Source organism: Hemiscyllium ocellatum, chromosome 37 (assembly GCF_020745735.1).
Source record: "Hemiscyllium ocellatum isolate sHemOce1 chromosome 37, sHemOce1.pat.X.cur, whole genome shotgun sequence".
NCBI classification, from domain to species: domain Eukaryota; kingdom Metazoa; phylum Chordata; class Chondrichthyes; order Orectolobiformes; family Hemiscylliidae; genus Hemiscyllium; species Hemiscyllium ocellatum.
Genome location: NC_083437.1, coordinates 8,226,293 through 8,242,124, shown reverse-complemented (window position 1 = coordinate 8,242,124; position 15,832 = coordinate 8,226,293). Strand labels below are relative to the sequence as shown.

General features: G+C 45.2%; 1 protein-coding gene across 4 annotated transcripts in view; it reads right to left on the bottom strand.

The window, feature by feature from the left end:
* Positions 1–15,832, bottom strand: part of LOC132833735 (endothelin-converting enzyme 1-like) — a 317,482-nt gene that overhangs the window by 26,418 nt on the left and 275,232 nt on the right. For all 4 annotated transcript variants that reach the window (XM_060852254.1, XM_060852255.1, XM_060852257.1 and 1 more), the window contains 3 exons: positions 10,878–10,988; positions 1,991–2,089; positions 1,172–1,249 (listed from right to left, as the gene is read on the bottom strand). In XM_060852254.1, coding sequence (XP_060708237.1) covers positions 1,172–1,249; positions 1,991–2,089; positions 10,878–10,988 — 288 coding nt within the window. The remainder of the gene's footprint in view (positions 1–1,171; positions 1,250–1,990; positions 2,090–10,877; positions 10,989–15,832) is intronic.

Genomic DNA, 15,832 nt, shown 5'->3' with positions numbered 1-15,832 from the left:
AAGGCATCAAAGGCAATTTCCAGATAGGAAATGTTCCGGTAATCCGGAATGTGAGAGCTTTTGACGTCACAGCGAGCACGAGGAGCCCTCTTTGTTGAGGGGCAAGGACGGACAGAGACGTGAACCTGAAACAGAGCAGAGGGCAGTGCCCTGAAAAACTGAACTTCTTGACAACATGCCACGTGTGCCCAGAGGAACGACTAAAACCAGAAAGCTGCTCTGTTGTCACAACTGTTTCAGTGTGGAGATGTTCTGCTCCCTGACTCTGTAATTCTGCCTTGAGTGAAGCCTTGGAGAAAGAAGAGGTCACTCTGTCTTACAGACCTTGACTGGAAGTGGCCTGGTACTGGCAGTCAAGTCCAAGCCCCTCTGCTGAATATCACAAGTACAGAGGGACAGGCACCAGTCCAAATTCCACTAGGCCTTACCTCGAAAAGCTGCCTATTTCTGTGTGTAATCAAGGTCAGTGCCCGAGTGCTGCATTTCAGGTTTGCAAAAAAAAAAACCCTCAACTTCATCGCACGGTTCCAGCAATGCTCACAGCTGGGTGCTGTCCTTTAAACATTAACTACACATCTATTTTGCAGACCGCGCGGCCTTACTTTGACCTTGCGGTACCGATATCTGCAAGGCACGGCCCACAAACACACAAAATTCACTGAGCGCTGGCCAGACACGACAGGACAGATGCAGAGGTTAGAACGCAAGGTTACAATCTCAGAGTAAACATTCACGACTGCGATAAGGAGACACGCAGAGGGTTCTGAATCTTTGCTCCGTGCAAACTCGGCTGCTTGGTATATTCAGGAGACAGATTTTGGGCATTATTGCGGAGATCAAATGAGATTGATCAATAAATCCAATCGTGACCTTATCAAAGGGCAGTGCAGCCTTGAGGGTTCATACGTAGCAGCTGCTGCGTAGTGATAAAGACAGATACAGGAGTGTATAAATAATCTGTATATCTGTTTCACTGGATGTGTATCACTGTTACATTCTGGGAGCTTTTGACCAAATAGTTGAATGGCTTCCAACTATTTCTGAGATTGCTCTCATTTCATTATAAACAATGTGCAATGCTGATACCAAACATCCCTCCTTACGTGTGTGCTTGCCAGCTAACTCAGTGTTTTCGATCTGCTCTCCTGTCAGCCAGGAAATAGCGACTTACGTCACTGAAGAGTTTATCCAACTCCTGAGGATCCATGATGAACTTTGGATAGCCAATCATGTCATAGATCGAATCAGCCTAATTCAAGACAAAAGCACAGTGTTACACAAGAAGCGGTGATAAAAATGGCATTCTACAAACCGGTGACACCGGTGTTACCATATGAACACTAACCCCTCTCACTGTTCCAGACAGAGCTCACTTGCAGAGTCAAGTCTGTGCATCAATGCTTGAGGCACACATGGGGTTCCTCAACTGTTAACTGTGTGCATGAAGGTTAACAATGTATGGGTTGGGGGGTGGTCATTAAATCTGCTCATTGAGATATTTCAGGCTCATGTGATGCAGTGGTAGTGTTCCTATCTCTGGGCTGGCAAGTCTGGGTTCAGATCCCGGTTGCCCTTGGAGGAGTGATACAACATACCTAAGTAAGTTTTCCAAATAAAAATAATAAGGCACTTTAATTAATATTTAACATTCGTCCAAGCTTTGGATCTTGTACAGTGTCCTTTTAAGAGGCTGTCACCAATTAATTTGTTTAATTAGTTTCCTACAAACAAATATAATGAGACTATTCCTGTTTGTGGAGAGATGCTGCCCATTGGTACACCTCTGGGACTGGTGGGCACTACAGGAACTGCACTGCATCATCACCACCCCACCCCAAAATTATATATTGATGCAAATTTCTTCATGTTCTTTTGGAATGTGTTTTCTTTTCTAAGTATCCTGTTGGCTGGCTCCAGTAATCTGCCCTTTCAGCTCCATCCTGACCTGTGACCTCTCGCGCTGCGCTGTGGCTCTCAGACTTAGTGTTACCTTTTCCTTTGCAGCTTGTTTGGTCTGCTCATCCATCCACTCGGTTTGCTTCAGACTCTGCTCGAATGCGGCCTTAATTTCTGAAATCATCTCTTCCGCCTGAGGAATAACACAGCAACTGAATCCATTGCTCTGTCCCACACAGGAGACAACACAACACAGAGGATAATCTGCCTGCCAGGATGCCTTGTTTCCTGGATTTGAAAGGCTTGCCACAATGAGTGTTGAGGAGGAAATAGTCTACATCCAAATGCAATACTTTCTAAACATTTACTTTTCTTCTTAAACTCTCCTCTCTTTTCTGACTACAGCTGAATGGGTTGTAGAATTGTCATAGACACCCTACTGTGCAGATACAGTCCATTCTGTCCATTGAGTCTGCACCAACCCTCCAAAGCACTTCTTACCCAAACCAACTCCATCCCCATAACCTCACATTTCCCATGGCTAAGCCTCATATCTACAGATTCCTGGACACTACAGGGCAATTTAGCATTGCCGATCAGCCTAACCTGCACCTCTTTGAATTGTGGGAGAAAATCCATGCAAACATAGGAAGACTGTGCAAAATCCACACAGACACTCACCTGAGGCTGGAATCAAACTTGTGTCTCTAGTGCTGTGAGGCAGTATTGCTAACCACTGAGCCACCGTGCCTCATCAGGTGTGATACATTCTGCAAAAAGGAACTCCCCAAAGCCTTGTCCACCATCTACAAGGCCCAAGTCAGGAGTGTGATGGAATACTCTCTGGATGGGTGCAGCTCCAACAACGTTCAAGAAGCCTGACAACAGCCAGGACAAAGCAGCCCGCTTGATTGGCACCACCTCCACAAACATCCCCTCCTTCCACCGTCTGTGTGTAGTGCTGAACTTCAACATCTCTCCCAGAGTTTAACAAAGCAACTTTATCACTTCACTTAAGTAGAATTCAGTATACAAGAATAAATGCTGTCCCACCAGGCTTGCTCTGATGTTCAACAAATTGTGGCTGATTCATGGCCATAACTCTGCTTCCCACTTGCAGCCTTTATCTCTGATAGTTTAGAGATCAAAACTCTGTCTGTTTCAGCCTTTTACCAATAAGGCGTCCACCACCCTCTGCGTCCTTGTTATAGACACTGTTATTCCAAATCTATCACAATTATTGCATAAAATGTCTTACAACGGTCTGGTCTACTCAGATAAAGGAATACCAGAGGATGAAGACAAACACTATTTGAACTTGAGGCCATATTTTTAAAGAGTGAAGTGTTAATAGAATAGAATCAGGCCATTTGGCCCAACAAGTCTACACCGACCTTCCAAAGATTACCCTACTCAGACCCATTCTCCTACCTTATCTCTGTAACCCTGCATTTCCCATGGCTAACACACCTAACATACACATCCCTGAACAGCATGGATAATTTAGCATGGACAATCCACCTAACCTGCACATCTTCGGACTGTGGGAGGAAATCGGAGCACCCGGAGGAAACCCACGCAGACACAGGGAGAATGCGCAAACTCCACACAGACAGTCAGCCGAGGCTGGAATCAAACTTGGGTCCCTGGCGCTGTGAGGCAGCAGTGCTAACCACTGGGCCACTGTGCTGCCCCGCGGGGGCTTTGTGATAAACAAAGTAAACGTTGAGCTACAACTTAAGAGTGGGGTTTTGTTGTTGCATGTACTGTAGCTTTTCTCTGAAACCTGGGTAAAGGGTGCACACAGCTGCAGTGTATTTGACTTTGTAGATGTCCACATGCCACGAAGAGACTTGCCTCAGTCTGATCCTCTCGTCAGTAAGCCATTGCTGATTGAAGAACATAGAGCAGTAAGCTCGACAGCACACACCTCCTTTAGCACAGAGCTCAGGGGGAGGGGTCAGCACTGCTCAAGAGAAAGCTCCGCTTTGTGTGACTCTAGTGCTCAGACCAGCTGCAGGTGAATGGCCTTTCTCTCAGGCCTCATTCTAAGAGCTCAGTCAGATGGAAATTTCAAACAAACACAGACAATGTTGGAGAAACTCAGCAGCATCTGTGGCGAGAGAAACAGTTAATGTTTCGAGCCTGGTATGACTTCTTCAATAGAGTTGTGTGACTCAAAATGAACATAGACATAGAACACAAAATAGTACAACACAGCACAGGCCCTTCGGCCCATGATGTTGTGCCCAGTATTTATCTTAATCTAAGATCATCCTAACTTACACACTCCTCAATTTACTGCCGTCCATGTTCTTGTCCAGCAGTCACTTAAATGTCCCTAATGTCTCTGACTCTACCACCGTTGGCAGTGCATTCAATGCACCCACAGCACTCTCTGCATAAAGAACCTACCTCTGACTCACCTCTCCCCTATACCTTCCTCCAATCACCTTAAAGTTATGACCCCTCATGACAGCCAATCCTGCCCTGGGGGAAAAGTCTCTGGCTATCTACTTTATCTATGCCTCTCATTACCTTGTACACCTCTATCAAGTCACCTCTCTTCCTTCTTCTCTCCAGTGTGAAAAGCCCTAGCTCACTCAACCCTCTCTTCATAAGATAAACCCTCTAATCTAGGCATCTACATCCTTCCTACAATGAGGCAACCAGAACTGGATGCAATATTCCAAGTGTGGTCTAAGCAGAGTTTTATAGAGCTGCAGCAATGACTGCCGCTCTTAAACTCAATCCCTCTGTTAATGAAAGCCAAAACACCATACGCTTTCTTAACAATCCTATCAACTTGGGTGGTAATTTTGAGGGATCTGTCACACAAGGCTTGCTCTAATGTTCAACAAATTGTGGCTGATTCATGGCCATAACTCTGCTTCCCACTTGCAGCCTTTATCTCTGATAGTTTAGAGACCAAAACTCTGTCTGTCTCAGCCTTTTACCAATAAGGCGTCCACCACCCTCTGCGTCCTTGTTATAGACACTGTTATTCCAAATCTATCACAATTATTGCATAAAATGTCTTACAACGGTCTGGTCTACTCAGATAAAGGAATACCAGAGGATGAAGACAAACACTATTTGAACTTGAGGCCATATTTTTAAAGAGTGAAGTGTTAATAGAATAGAATCAGGCCATTTGGCCCAACAAGTCTACACCGACCTTCCAAAGATTACCCTACTCAGACCCATTCTCCTACCTTATCTCTGTAACCCTGCATTTCCCATGGCTAACACACCTAACATACACATCCCTGAACAGCATGGATAATTTAGCATGGACAATCCACCTAACCTGCACATCTTCGGACTGTGGGAGGAAATCGGAGCACCCGGAGGAAACCCACGCAGACACAGGGAGAATGTGCAAACTCCACACAGACAGTCAGCCGAGGCTGGAATCAAACTTGGGTCCCTGGCGCTGTGAGGCAGCAGTGCTAACCACTGGGCCACTGTGCTGCCCCGCGGGGGCTTTGTGATAAACAAAGTAAACGTTGAGCTACAACTTAAGAGTGGGGTTTTGTTGTTGCATGTACTGTAGCTTTTCTCTGAAACCTGGGTAAAGGGTGCACACAGCTGCAGTGTATTTGACTTTGTAGATGTCCACATGCCACGAAGAGACTTGCCTCAGTCTGATCCTCTCGTCAGTAAGCCATTGCTGATTGAAGAACATAGAGCAGTAAGCTCGACAGCACACACCTCCTTTAGCACAGAGCTCAGGGGGAGGGGTCAGCACTGCTCAAGAGAAAGCTCCGCTTTGTGTGACTCTAGTGCTCAGACCAGCTGCAGGTGAATGGCCTTTCTCTCAGGCCTCATTCTAAGAGCTCAGTCAGATGGAAATTTCAAACAAACACAGACAATGTTGGAGAAACTCAGCAGCATCTGTGGCGAGAGAAACAGTTAATGTTTCGAGCCTGGTATGACTTCTTCAATAGAGTTGTGTGACTCAAAATGAACATAGACATAGAACACAAAATAGTACAACACAGCACAGGCCCTTCGGCCCATGATGTTGTGCCCAGTATTTATCTTAATCTAAGATCATCCTAACTTACACACTCCTCAATTTACTGCCGTCCATGTTCTTGTCCAGCAGTCACTTAAATGTCCCTAATGTCTCTGACTCTACCACCGTTGGCAGTGCATTCAATGCACCCACAGCACTCTCTGCATAAAGAACCTACCTCTGACTCACCTCTCCCCTATACCTTCCTCCAATCACCTTAAAGTTATGACCCCTCATGACAGCCAATCCTGCCCTGGGGGAAAAGTCTCTGGCTATCTACTTTATCTATGCCTCTCATTACCTTGTACACCTCTATCAAGTCACCTCTCTTCCTTCTTCTCTCCAGTGTGAAAAGCCCTAGCTCACTCAACCCTCTCTTCATAAGATAAACCCTCTAATCTAGGCATCTACATCCTTCCTACAATGAGGCAACCAGAACTGGATGCAATATTCCAAGTGTGGTCTAAGCAGAGTTTTATAGAGCTGCAGCAATGACTGCCGCTCTTAAACTCAATCCCTCTGTTAATGAAAGCCAAAATACCATACGCTTTCTTAACAATCCTATCAACTTGGGTGGTAATTTTGAGGGATCTGTGTATGTGGACCCCTAGATCCTGCTGTTCCTCCACACTGACATAAAATCCTGTCTTTAACCCTGTATTCAGCATTCAAATACTGAAATGTTCAAAGGATTCTGGGTATGGAGGTCAGGAAACATTTCTGGCTGTAACAGGCTGCTCCTTTTTGAGGTATTTTAGGTGTTGAAGGTGATTTCTTCGAATTCCAGGAGCAGCAGTTACTGTTGTATATTGCATTGTTTGGAACTTTGGAGAAAAAAAAAGTCAAAACAACGGCACTTTTAAAAGAGAGAGGGACACACAAAGGCAGCATATGATCAGGTCAGTGCAGGGGAGAGAGAGAGAGAGAGAGAGAGAGAGAGAGAGAGAAACCCACACTGCTAACTGACACAGCAATGAAACTGTGCAGTTACTGCCTTTGCTGTTGAATTCATGTGTCGCTGGACATCGGAGTTCATCCAAGAAAATTAACAAACCGTGAAATTTACAGCTAATCTTGGAGGAATCTGTTTGGGAAAGGTCACAGCACAGAAATGGATAAGTGAATAGTCTTAAGTATAGCCTCGCTGTACATCTACAATAGTGAGTAGAGTTGGTTCTTTCTTGATTATTTGTTTTCTTTGAGATGTGTCTGTTGATTAAACTTAAAAATATAAGCCATAAGCATTAAGTTAGCCTGGAGCAGTGTTTGGAAGAGGAATAAGTTGGTGCTATTTTCTGAGTTTGTAGATTGAACGAAGCAAAAATAGCCTTTAGTAGAGTAGTATGCTCTTCATGTGGGAGTTTAGGGAGAGTTCACTGTTACTGAGGATTATGTCGGCAATTAATGCCGTTGGTTGCAAATCCTATCAGATTGAATGGAACAGTTGGAGAGACAGTTTGAGGTAATGAGGAATTTACAAGAGCAAGGGGGTGAGTTGGAAGGCAGTTATAGGAAGGGAGAAAAGCTGCAGGTACAGTCATATAGATGGGTTAACCCCATGAAAGGTAAGACAGGTAGGTAGATAGTGCAGGATCTTCTGTAGCTATCCCCATTTCAAACAGGTATGTTGTTTTGGAAAATGTAGGGGGTGATGGATTCTCAGGGGAACGTAGCACGAACAGCTAAGTTTCTGGTATTGAGACTGGCTCTAATGCAATGAGGGATACGTTGGGTTCCAAGAGATCAATTGTGTTAGGGGACTCTCCAGTCTGAGGTACAGACGTTTCTGTGGCCAGCAGCGAAAATTCAGAATGGTGTGTTGCTTCCCTGGTGCCAGGATCAAGAATGTCTCAGAGAGGGCGCAGAATGTTCTCAAGAAGGAGAGGGGCCAGCAGGAGGTCATTGTCCACACTGGAACCAATGACTTAAAAAGGGTAAAGGAAGAGATTCTGAAGGGAGATTATAGGAAGTTAGGCAGGAATTTAAAAGGGAGGTCCTCTAAGAGTGGTAACATCTGGATTACTCCCAGTGCTATGAGCTAGTGAGGGCAGGAATAGGAGGATCGAGCAGATGAATGCATGGCTGAGGAGCTGGTGTATGGGAGAAGGATTCACATTTTTGGATCACTGAAATCTCTTTTGGGGTAGAAGTGACCTGTACAAGAAGGACGGATTGCACCTGAATTGGGAGGGGACTAATATACTGGCAGGGAGATTTGCTGAAGCTGCTCGGGAAGATTTAAACTAGTAAATCTAGTTTGGTAGTAGTAAGTGGGGGGTGGGGGGGGGTGAGGGGAGCTATGGTGAGGAAAGGGATCAATCTGAGATTGGTAGAGTTGAGAAAAGAAATGAATCAGTCAGGGCAGGCAGGGACAAAGCAGAGAAAAGGTAGGATTGATAAATTAAACTGTATTTATTTCAATGCAAGGGGCCTAACAGGGAAGGCAGATGAACTCAGGGCATGGTTAGGAACATGGGACTGTGTTATCATAGCGATTACAGAAACATGGCTCAGGGATGGGCAGGACTGGCAGCTTAATGTTCCAGGATACAAATGCTACAGGAAGGACAGAAAGGGAGGCAAGAGAGGAGGAGAGTTGCGATTTTGATAAAGGATAGCATTACAGCTGTGCGGAGGGAGGATATTCCCAGAAATACATCCAGGGAAATATTTTTGGGTGAAACTGAGAAATAAGATAGGATGATCACCTTATTGGGATTGTATTATAGACCCCTTAATAGTCAGCAGGGAATTGAGAAACAAATTTGTAAGGAGATCTCAGCTATCTGTAAGAATAATAGGGTGGTTATGGTAGGGGATTCTAACTTTCCAAACATAGACAGGGATTGACATTCGGTTAAAGGTTTAGATGGAGAGGAATTTGTTATGCATGTACAAGAAAATTTTCTGACTCAGTATGACCTACTCTTGGGAAATAAGAGACCTTGGAGTGCAGGTTCATAGCTCCTTGAAATTGGAGTCACAGGTAGATAGGATAGTGAAGGCGGCGTTTGTTATGCTTTCCTTTATTGGTCAGAGTATTGAGTTTAGGAGATGGGAGGTCATGTTGCAGCTGTACAGAACATTGGATAGGCCACTTTTGGAATATTGCATGCAATTCTGGTCTCCTTTCTATCGGAAAGATGTTGTGAAACTTGAAAGGTTTCAGAAAAGATTTCTAAGGGTGTTACCAGGGTTGGAGGATTTGAGCTACAGGGGGAGACTGAACAGGCTGGGGCAGTTTTCCCTGGAGTATCAGAGGTTGAGGAGTGATCTTATAGAGGTTTATAAAATCATGCAGGGCATGGATAGGGTAAATAGACAAAATCTTTTCCCTGGGGTGGGGGAGTTCAGAACTAGAGGGCATAGGTTTAGGGTGAGAGGGGAAAAGACATAAAAGAGACCTGAAGGGCAAGTTTTTTTTCATGCAGAGGGTGGTACATGTATGGAATGAGTTGCTAGAGGAAGTGGTGGAGGATGGTACAATTGAAACATTTAAAAGGCATCTGGATGGGTATATGAATAGGAAGGGTTTGGAGGAGTAGGTGCCGGGTGCTGGCAAGTGGGACTAGATTCGGTTGGGATATCTGGTCAGCACGGACGAGTTGGACCGAAGGGTCTGTTTCTGTGCTGTACATCTCTATGACTATGACTTCACATTTATCCAGGTTGAACTCTATCTGCAACTTCTGAGCCCAGCTTTGCATTCTGTCAATGTCTTATTGTAGCCTGTAACAGTCCTTGACAGCATCTACAACACCACTGACTTTTGTGTCATTAAACTTACTAACTGACCCTTTCACCTCTTCATCCAAGTCATTTATAGAAGCTACAAAGAGCAGAGGCCCAAGAACAGATCCCTACAGCACACTACTGGTCACGATCTCCAGGCAGAATACATCTCCTACCACTCACTGTCTTCTTTCGGCCAGCCAATTCTGTATCCACTCAGCCACATTTCCCTATATCTCATACCTCTTATCCTTCTGAATGAGCCTATCCTGGGGAACCTTATCAAATGCCTTATCCATGTACACCACATTCACTGCTCGACCTTCATCAACTTGTCTCGTCACATCTTCAAAAAACTCAATAAGGCCTGTGAGGCATGACCTGCCCCTCACAATGCCATGAGTGTGGTGCTGGAAAAGTACAGCAGGACAGGCAGCATCCAAGGAGCAGGAAAATCGATGTTTTGGGCAAAAGCCCTTCATCATGTTGACTCCTGAAACACCGATTCTCCTGCTCCTTGGATGCTGCCTGTCCTGCTGTACTTTTCCAGCACCACATTCTTGACAAAAGTCCTCACTTTTGTCTCACAAAGCCATGCTGACTATTTTTAATCAAAATACGTTTTTCCAAATAGTCATAAATCCTTTCTCTCAGAATCCTTTCCAGTACCTTGCTTACCACAGATGTAAGACTGGCTGGTCTGTAATTCCCAGGGATTTCCTTATCCCCTTATTTGAACAGAGGAACAACATTCACTTCCCTCCAAACATCTGGTACTACTCCTTTAATAAAATAGTTAACTCATCCTCCCTCCACAGATGCTGACAGACTTGGTGTGTTTCTCCATCATTCTTGATGTTTTTTGAAGCATTTAAATGTTTTATGGGATTTGAGGAAATGGTTATGTTTGGCTCTGCTGTGACTTTGTGAAAGTTATTTCCATCCAGTGAAAGTGGATAATACACTGAGCGGAGGGTGGGGCTGGGTGTACTTGAGGGAACGATGTGCACATACACTCAGATTGAGGGAGAAGCAGAATGAACAAACGATGAGGTAAACTGATGGTCATTCAGTGCATTTACGCTGTCGAAGTTGGCAAAACTCCAGATACAGTTTCCTCGATATCGTTGTGAGCACAGCTTTAAATGAAAAATAATCTCTGACTTAAATCTACACTCAGAACTGCTCGCAGGCTCCTGGTGATCAGAATAAGCTGCTCTCAACTTACGATTTGCTTGCTGTCCTCTGCAAATGTTGCTTTGACAAATAGAGCTCCGAGCGAAAACCCGAGGGTACCATCCGTGTCGCTGACACACGTCTTCCATCGAGTGTCACATGTCTGGAGGAGAGGAGACACAGTGAGAGGACAAGGTTACAGCAGGTCAAGAAAATGAACACAGAGACAGAGAGGGAGAGAGAGTGTCTGTCAGAAGCTAATTGTTGGGTCCTGCCTGGGACCGAGACAGATTGAAGCACTTTCCCAGGTTTTGATCCCAGACAGACACTGCATTCCCCAGACTGTATTGGCATTCCCAGTGCTTTTGTTGTCTGGTACCAGAGTCAATCCAGTTTCACCATTTCAAAACCAAAAAAAACCTTGGAATTCTATCACCTGTAATTGTACGAGCAAGAAATTATGCCTGTAACTGAATTACATCCAGAGAGTATTGGTGGTTTGACTAAACTGAGATTGAATATGTGCAAACACCTTTTTGTTCGGATGATGGTAGTGGGAGGTTGAAGCAGAAGGGGTTTGTAACAGGCTCCCTCCAGTTCTCTGTCAGCACCTTGTGCTGTCACCCTCAAATCTACACACAGTGACGCCCCCCCACCCCCCCAGGACCAAACCCCTGCCTCAGAGTCTCAGAATAGCAGCCCCTAGCTACCAGAATCATACCTCCTTTCCTGATTGGCTTTGGGCCTTTCTTCAATGAGATCCTGAATTTTCTCCAAGTGCAACACAAGCAGCTTAGCTCTTCAGGCGTCTGTGCACCACGGCCTGGATTGAGACTGTTTAAACTCAGAAGGGGCTGATCCCACGTACAAAATGGCTGGATTGAAATCGTGACACCAAAGTAGATCACGATCAGCGTTAGTAATCCTGCACACTTTAGAGGGAGTTTTTCTGCTGGCTTTATTGTTCTAGCAGTGATCTTAACACCCTGTTCTGTCACACACAGACAACTTCAGAATCCTGGAGGAACTTTCACTGTAGTCATAAATCAGGGCATATTACAGTCAATGTTGTAGTTCCATTACCTGATATTGTTTCAAGGTAGATGGATAGTATTGATATGAATGCTGCAAAAAACTCATAGAATTCCGACAGTGTGGAAACAGGCCCTTCGGCCCAACAAGTCCATCCTGATCCCCCAAAGAATAACCCACCCAGACCCATTCCCCTAACTAATGCACCTATCCTACACATCCCTGAACGCTACGGGCAATTTAGCATGGCCAATTCATCTGCACATTTTTGGACTGCGGGAGGAAACCGGAGCACTCGGAGGAAACCCACACAGACACGGGGAGAATGTGCAAACTCCACACAGACAGTCGCCTGAGGGTGGAATTGAGTCTGGCTCCCTAGTGCTGTGAGGCAGCAGTGCTAACCACTGGGCCAGTGTGCCACACCAAATAAAATCAGCAAGTTGGGATTGCTGCTGAGATTGAGTTCTTTATTTGAATATATTTTCCAATCTCAGTGGGGCAGCATTGAGGAAGCATTTCAGACTGTAAAACACAATCAGTCGGGCTCCCTTTCCTTTTCATCTCCCCACACCCCCCCCTCGCCCCCCAAAACAATGTGATGAAAACAGGAGTGGGACAAAATAATGAAGACTGAAAGGCTCAGTTATAGTGAAAATAAAAGCAGAAAGTGCTATAGGAACTGAATCCGTCCTGAAGAAAAATATTGGATTTGAAATGTTAATTGTGCTTCTCTCTCTTGACAGATGCTGCCAGACTGGCTGGGTTTCTTCAGCATCTGCTGTATTTTGCTTTTATTTGAGATGTCGGTGCAACAGTGAATGTTACAGCTGTGAATGGATGCCTCAATGGGCAAACTCTTTCTGAAGTCACTATCCATCTGGACAGGAAAAGGCACAGCAAGTCACCATAGTCTTACTGGCCCATGAGACTGCTCTCTTATCAGACAGAGGCACCTGGTGAGTGTTTAACCTGAGGCTCGCCACACCTCAGGTGAGGGGAGAGGTTGAGAAGGAGAGTCCTTCATGGTAACCTCAGCTGGTTTGGGAATTGAACCCACATTGTTGGTATCACACTGCTTTGCAAGTCAACCAACAGGCCATGGGGGGTGGGAGGGAGAGGAATTTGTTGCCCTGGCCTTGGGCTGTGTGGCTTGCTTGGCCGTTTCAGGGGTAAATTTAAACTCAACTGTATTAGTGACAGCCTGGACTCACATGTAGGCCCGATCGGGTGAGGACAGCAGATCTCTTTCCAGTTATTTGTGAAGCAGATGATTTTGTTTTTACAATAATCATTGATAAGAAGCTTCCATATTTTAAGTTCTATTAGCTGTGCTGGGATTTCAAACCATGTCCCAGAGGATTAGCCTGGGCCTCTGGATCATTAATTCAGTGACATTACCACGATATCACAACCTGCCCGACTGTTTTGAAGCTTTTAGATTTTGAGTGTGAAATGTTTAGGGAGAAAGCCCAATTAAACTCAAGGAAGACACAAAGTTTGAACCCATGGACTCAAACACGAAAAGAAACAAAAAGTCCACATGCTGGAATTGCTAAGTGACCAGATTCAAAGTCTATTCTCATAGAATCCCTCCATTTGGTCCATTGAATCTATACTAACCCTGCAAAGGGCACCCTACCCCCCACCCCATAAACACAGCATTTCCCATGACCAATCCAGCTAACCTACACATCCCTGGACACTATGGCATGGCCAACCCACCCTAACCTGCACAGCTTTGGACTGTGGGAGGAAACCAGAGCATCCGGAGGAAACCCACGCAGACACAGGGAGAATGTGTAAACTCCACATAGACAGTTGCCCAAGGCTGGAATCGAACCTGGGTCCCTGGTGCTGTGAGCCACCACATCACCTCTCATCCAGTTAGTTTTCCCTCTGAACTTATATTCTTGTACAATGCCATCATGAATGAAAAGCTTAAAAAAAAATGTAGCTTCAGCAATACTCAAAGCAAAAACTATTGTACTCCTTTGCCCTTGATTTAAATTAACAATTTTCAGAGAAAGCAGAATTAATGTTTTGGGCCCAGTGGCCTTTCTACAGAACTTTTCCAGCAATTCCTGTTTTTGTTTCTGATTTCCAGCATCCACAGTGCTTTGTTTGGTTTTCAGAGTTTAATCTGCTGCTCAAGTCCCACAGCAGCAGTTCCTGATCTTTGACACACGAGTGCGTACACTCCCCAGGGGAAGCTGGAGTTTGAGATGGTGACAGATGATGGCAGCAGGAAAATTGAAAAAAAACAATGTCAAATGACTCAACAGCTCTGGCGACAAAGCACTTAACCTCTGTTTGGAGAAATTGGTTCAAATTGTTCGCGGTAAGAAAATTATCTTTAAAAATAAGTTTTTGAATCATGATCTTAAGTTCGTCTCTGCTGGCTTAGCAAGTCAAGGGGCACAGCATTGATGAAACCAGCCAGATGTTTTGGAAAAGGGCATCTGGATGGGTATATGATTCGGAAGGGGTTAGAGGGGTAGGGAACAAATGCTAGCAAATGGGACTAGATTAAGGTAGGATATCTGGTCGGTATGGACGAGTTGCGAAGGATCTGTTTCCCTGCTGTACGTCTCTATGATTCAATGTTATACTTTATTCTTGTCCCTTCTTTAAAAGTTTTAATTTATTTGTGGGATATGGGTGTCAGTAGCTGAGCCAGTATTCATTGCCCATCCCTAATTGCCCCTGAGAAGGTGGGGGTGAGCTGCTTTCTTGAACTGCCGCATGTGGCAGGTTGACTCACAATGTCCTTACGGAGGGAATTCCAGGATTTTGACCCAGTGACAGGGAACGAACAGGGATATATTTCCAAATTAGGATGGTGAGTGGCTTGGAGGGGAACTTGAAGGTGATGGTGTTCCCATGTATGTGCTGCCCTTGTCCTTCTGGATGGACGATGTCATGGGTTTGGAAGGGGCTGTCTGAGCATCTTTGGTGAATTTCTGCAGGGCATCTTGTAGATAGTACACACTGCTATCAGTGTCAGTGATGGAGGGAGTGAATCTTTGTGGATGTAGTGCCAATCAAGTGAGCTGCTTTGTCCTGGATGGTGTCAAGCTTCTTGACTGTTGTTGGGGCTGCCCCCATCCAGGCAGGTAAGTAGTACTCCATCACCCTCCTGAGTTGTGCCTTTAAGCAGTCATGTGGTGAGTTACTCGTTTGTCAGTCTTCTTGGGGCAGGGAGCAACTACTAAAGAAGGGATGTTGAGTTGGTGGAGGGGGGAGTGCAGCGGAGGTTGGCTGGGTTTTAACATTTAGTAATATCACTCGGAGATGCCCAATGTAGGGAAAGGCTGGTGCTCAGTACATTTCTCCTTGTCTGACCAACTTGACTTTCTGCTGAGGTGGAGAGAGAGAGAGAGAGAGAGAACGTGAGAGAGAGAGAGAGAGAGATTTAAAGTCCAATATGACTTATCCAATTTGTTTGCTATGACTGCATCAGTCAGTGCACTTGGCTGTTAATTGAATGGTTGGTGGTTCAAGACCACCCAGGACTGGAGCTTTCACTGTTTAAGGAGGGTCAGTGGTTAGCACTGCTGCCTCACAGCGCAGAGGACCCAGGTTTGATTCCAGCCTCAGGTTACTATCTGTGCGGAGTCTGCAAGTTCTCCCTGTGTCTGTGTGGGTTTCCTCTCACAGTTCAAAGATGTGCAAGTGAGGTGGATTGACGATGGAAAATTGTGCATAGTGTCTAGGGATGTGTAGATTGATTAGCCATGAGAAATGCAGGGTACAGGTATAGGGTGGGATGCTCTTTGGACAGTCGGTGAAGATTCGATGGGCCAAGGGGCCTCTTTCTACACTTCAGCAAATTCCACAACTCTTCATCATAACTTGACCTCACGCCCTGCTTCCTGCTGTAAACTCTGATGCTTTCTCCACAGGGACTGTCAGACCTGCTGAGTTTCTCCAGCCCATGTTGACTTTATTCCATCATCCACAATATTTTGCTTC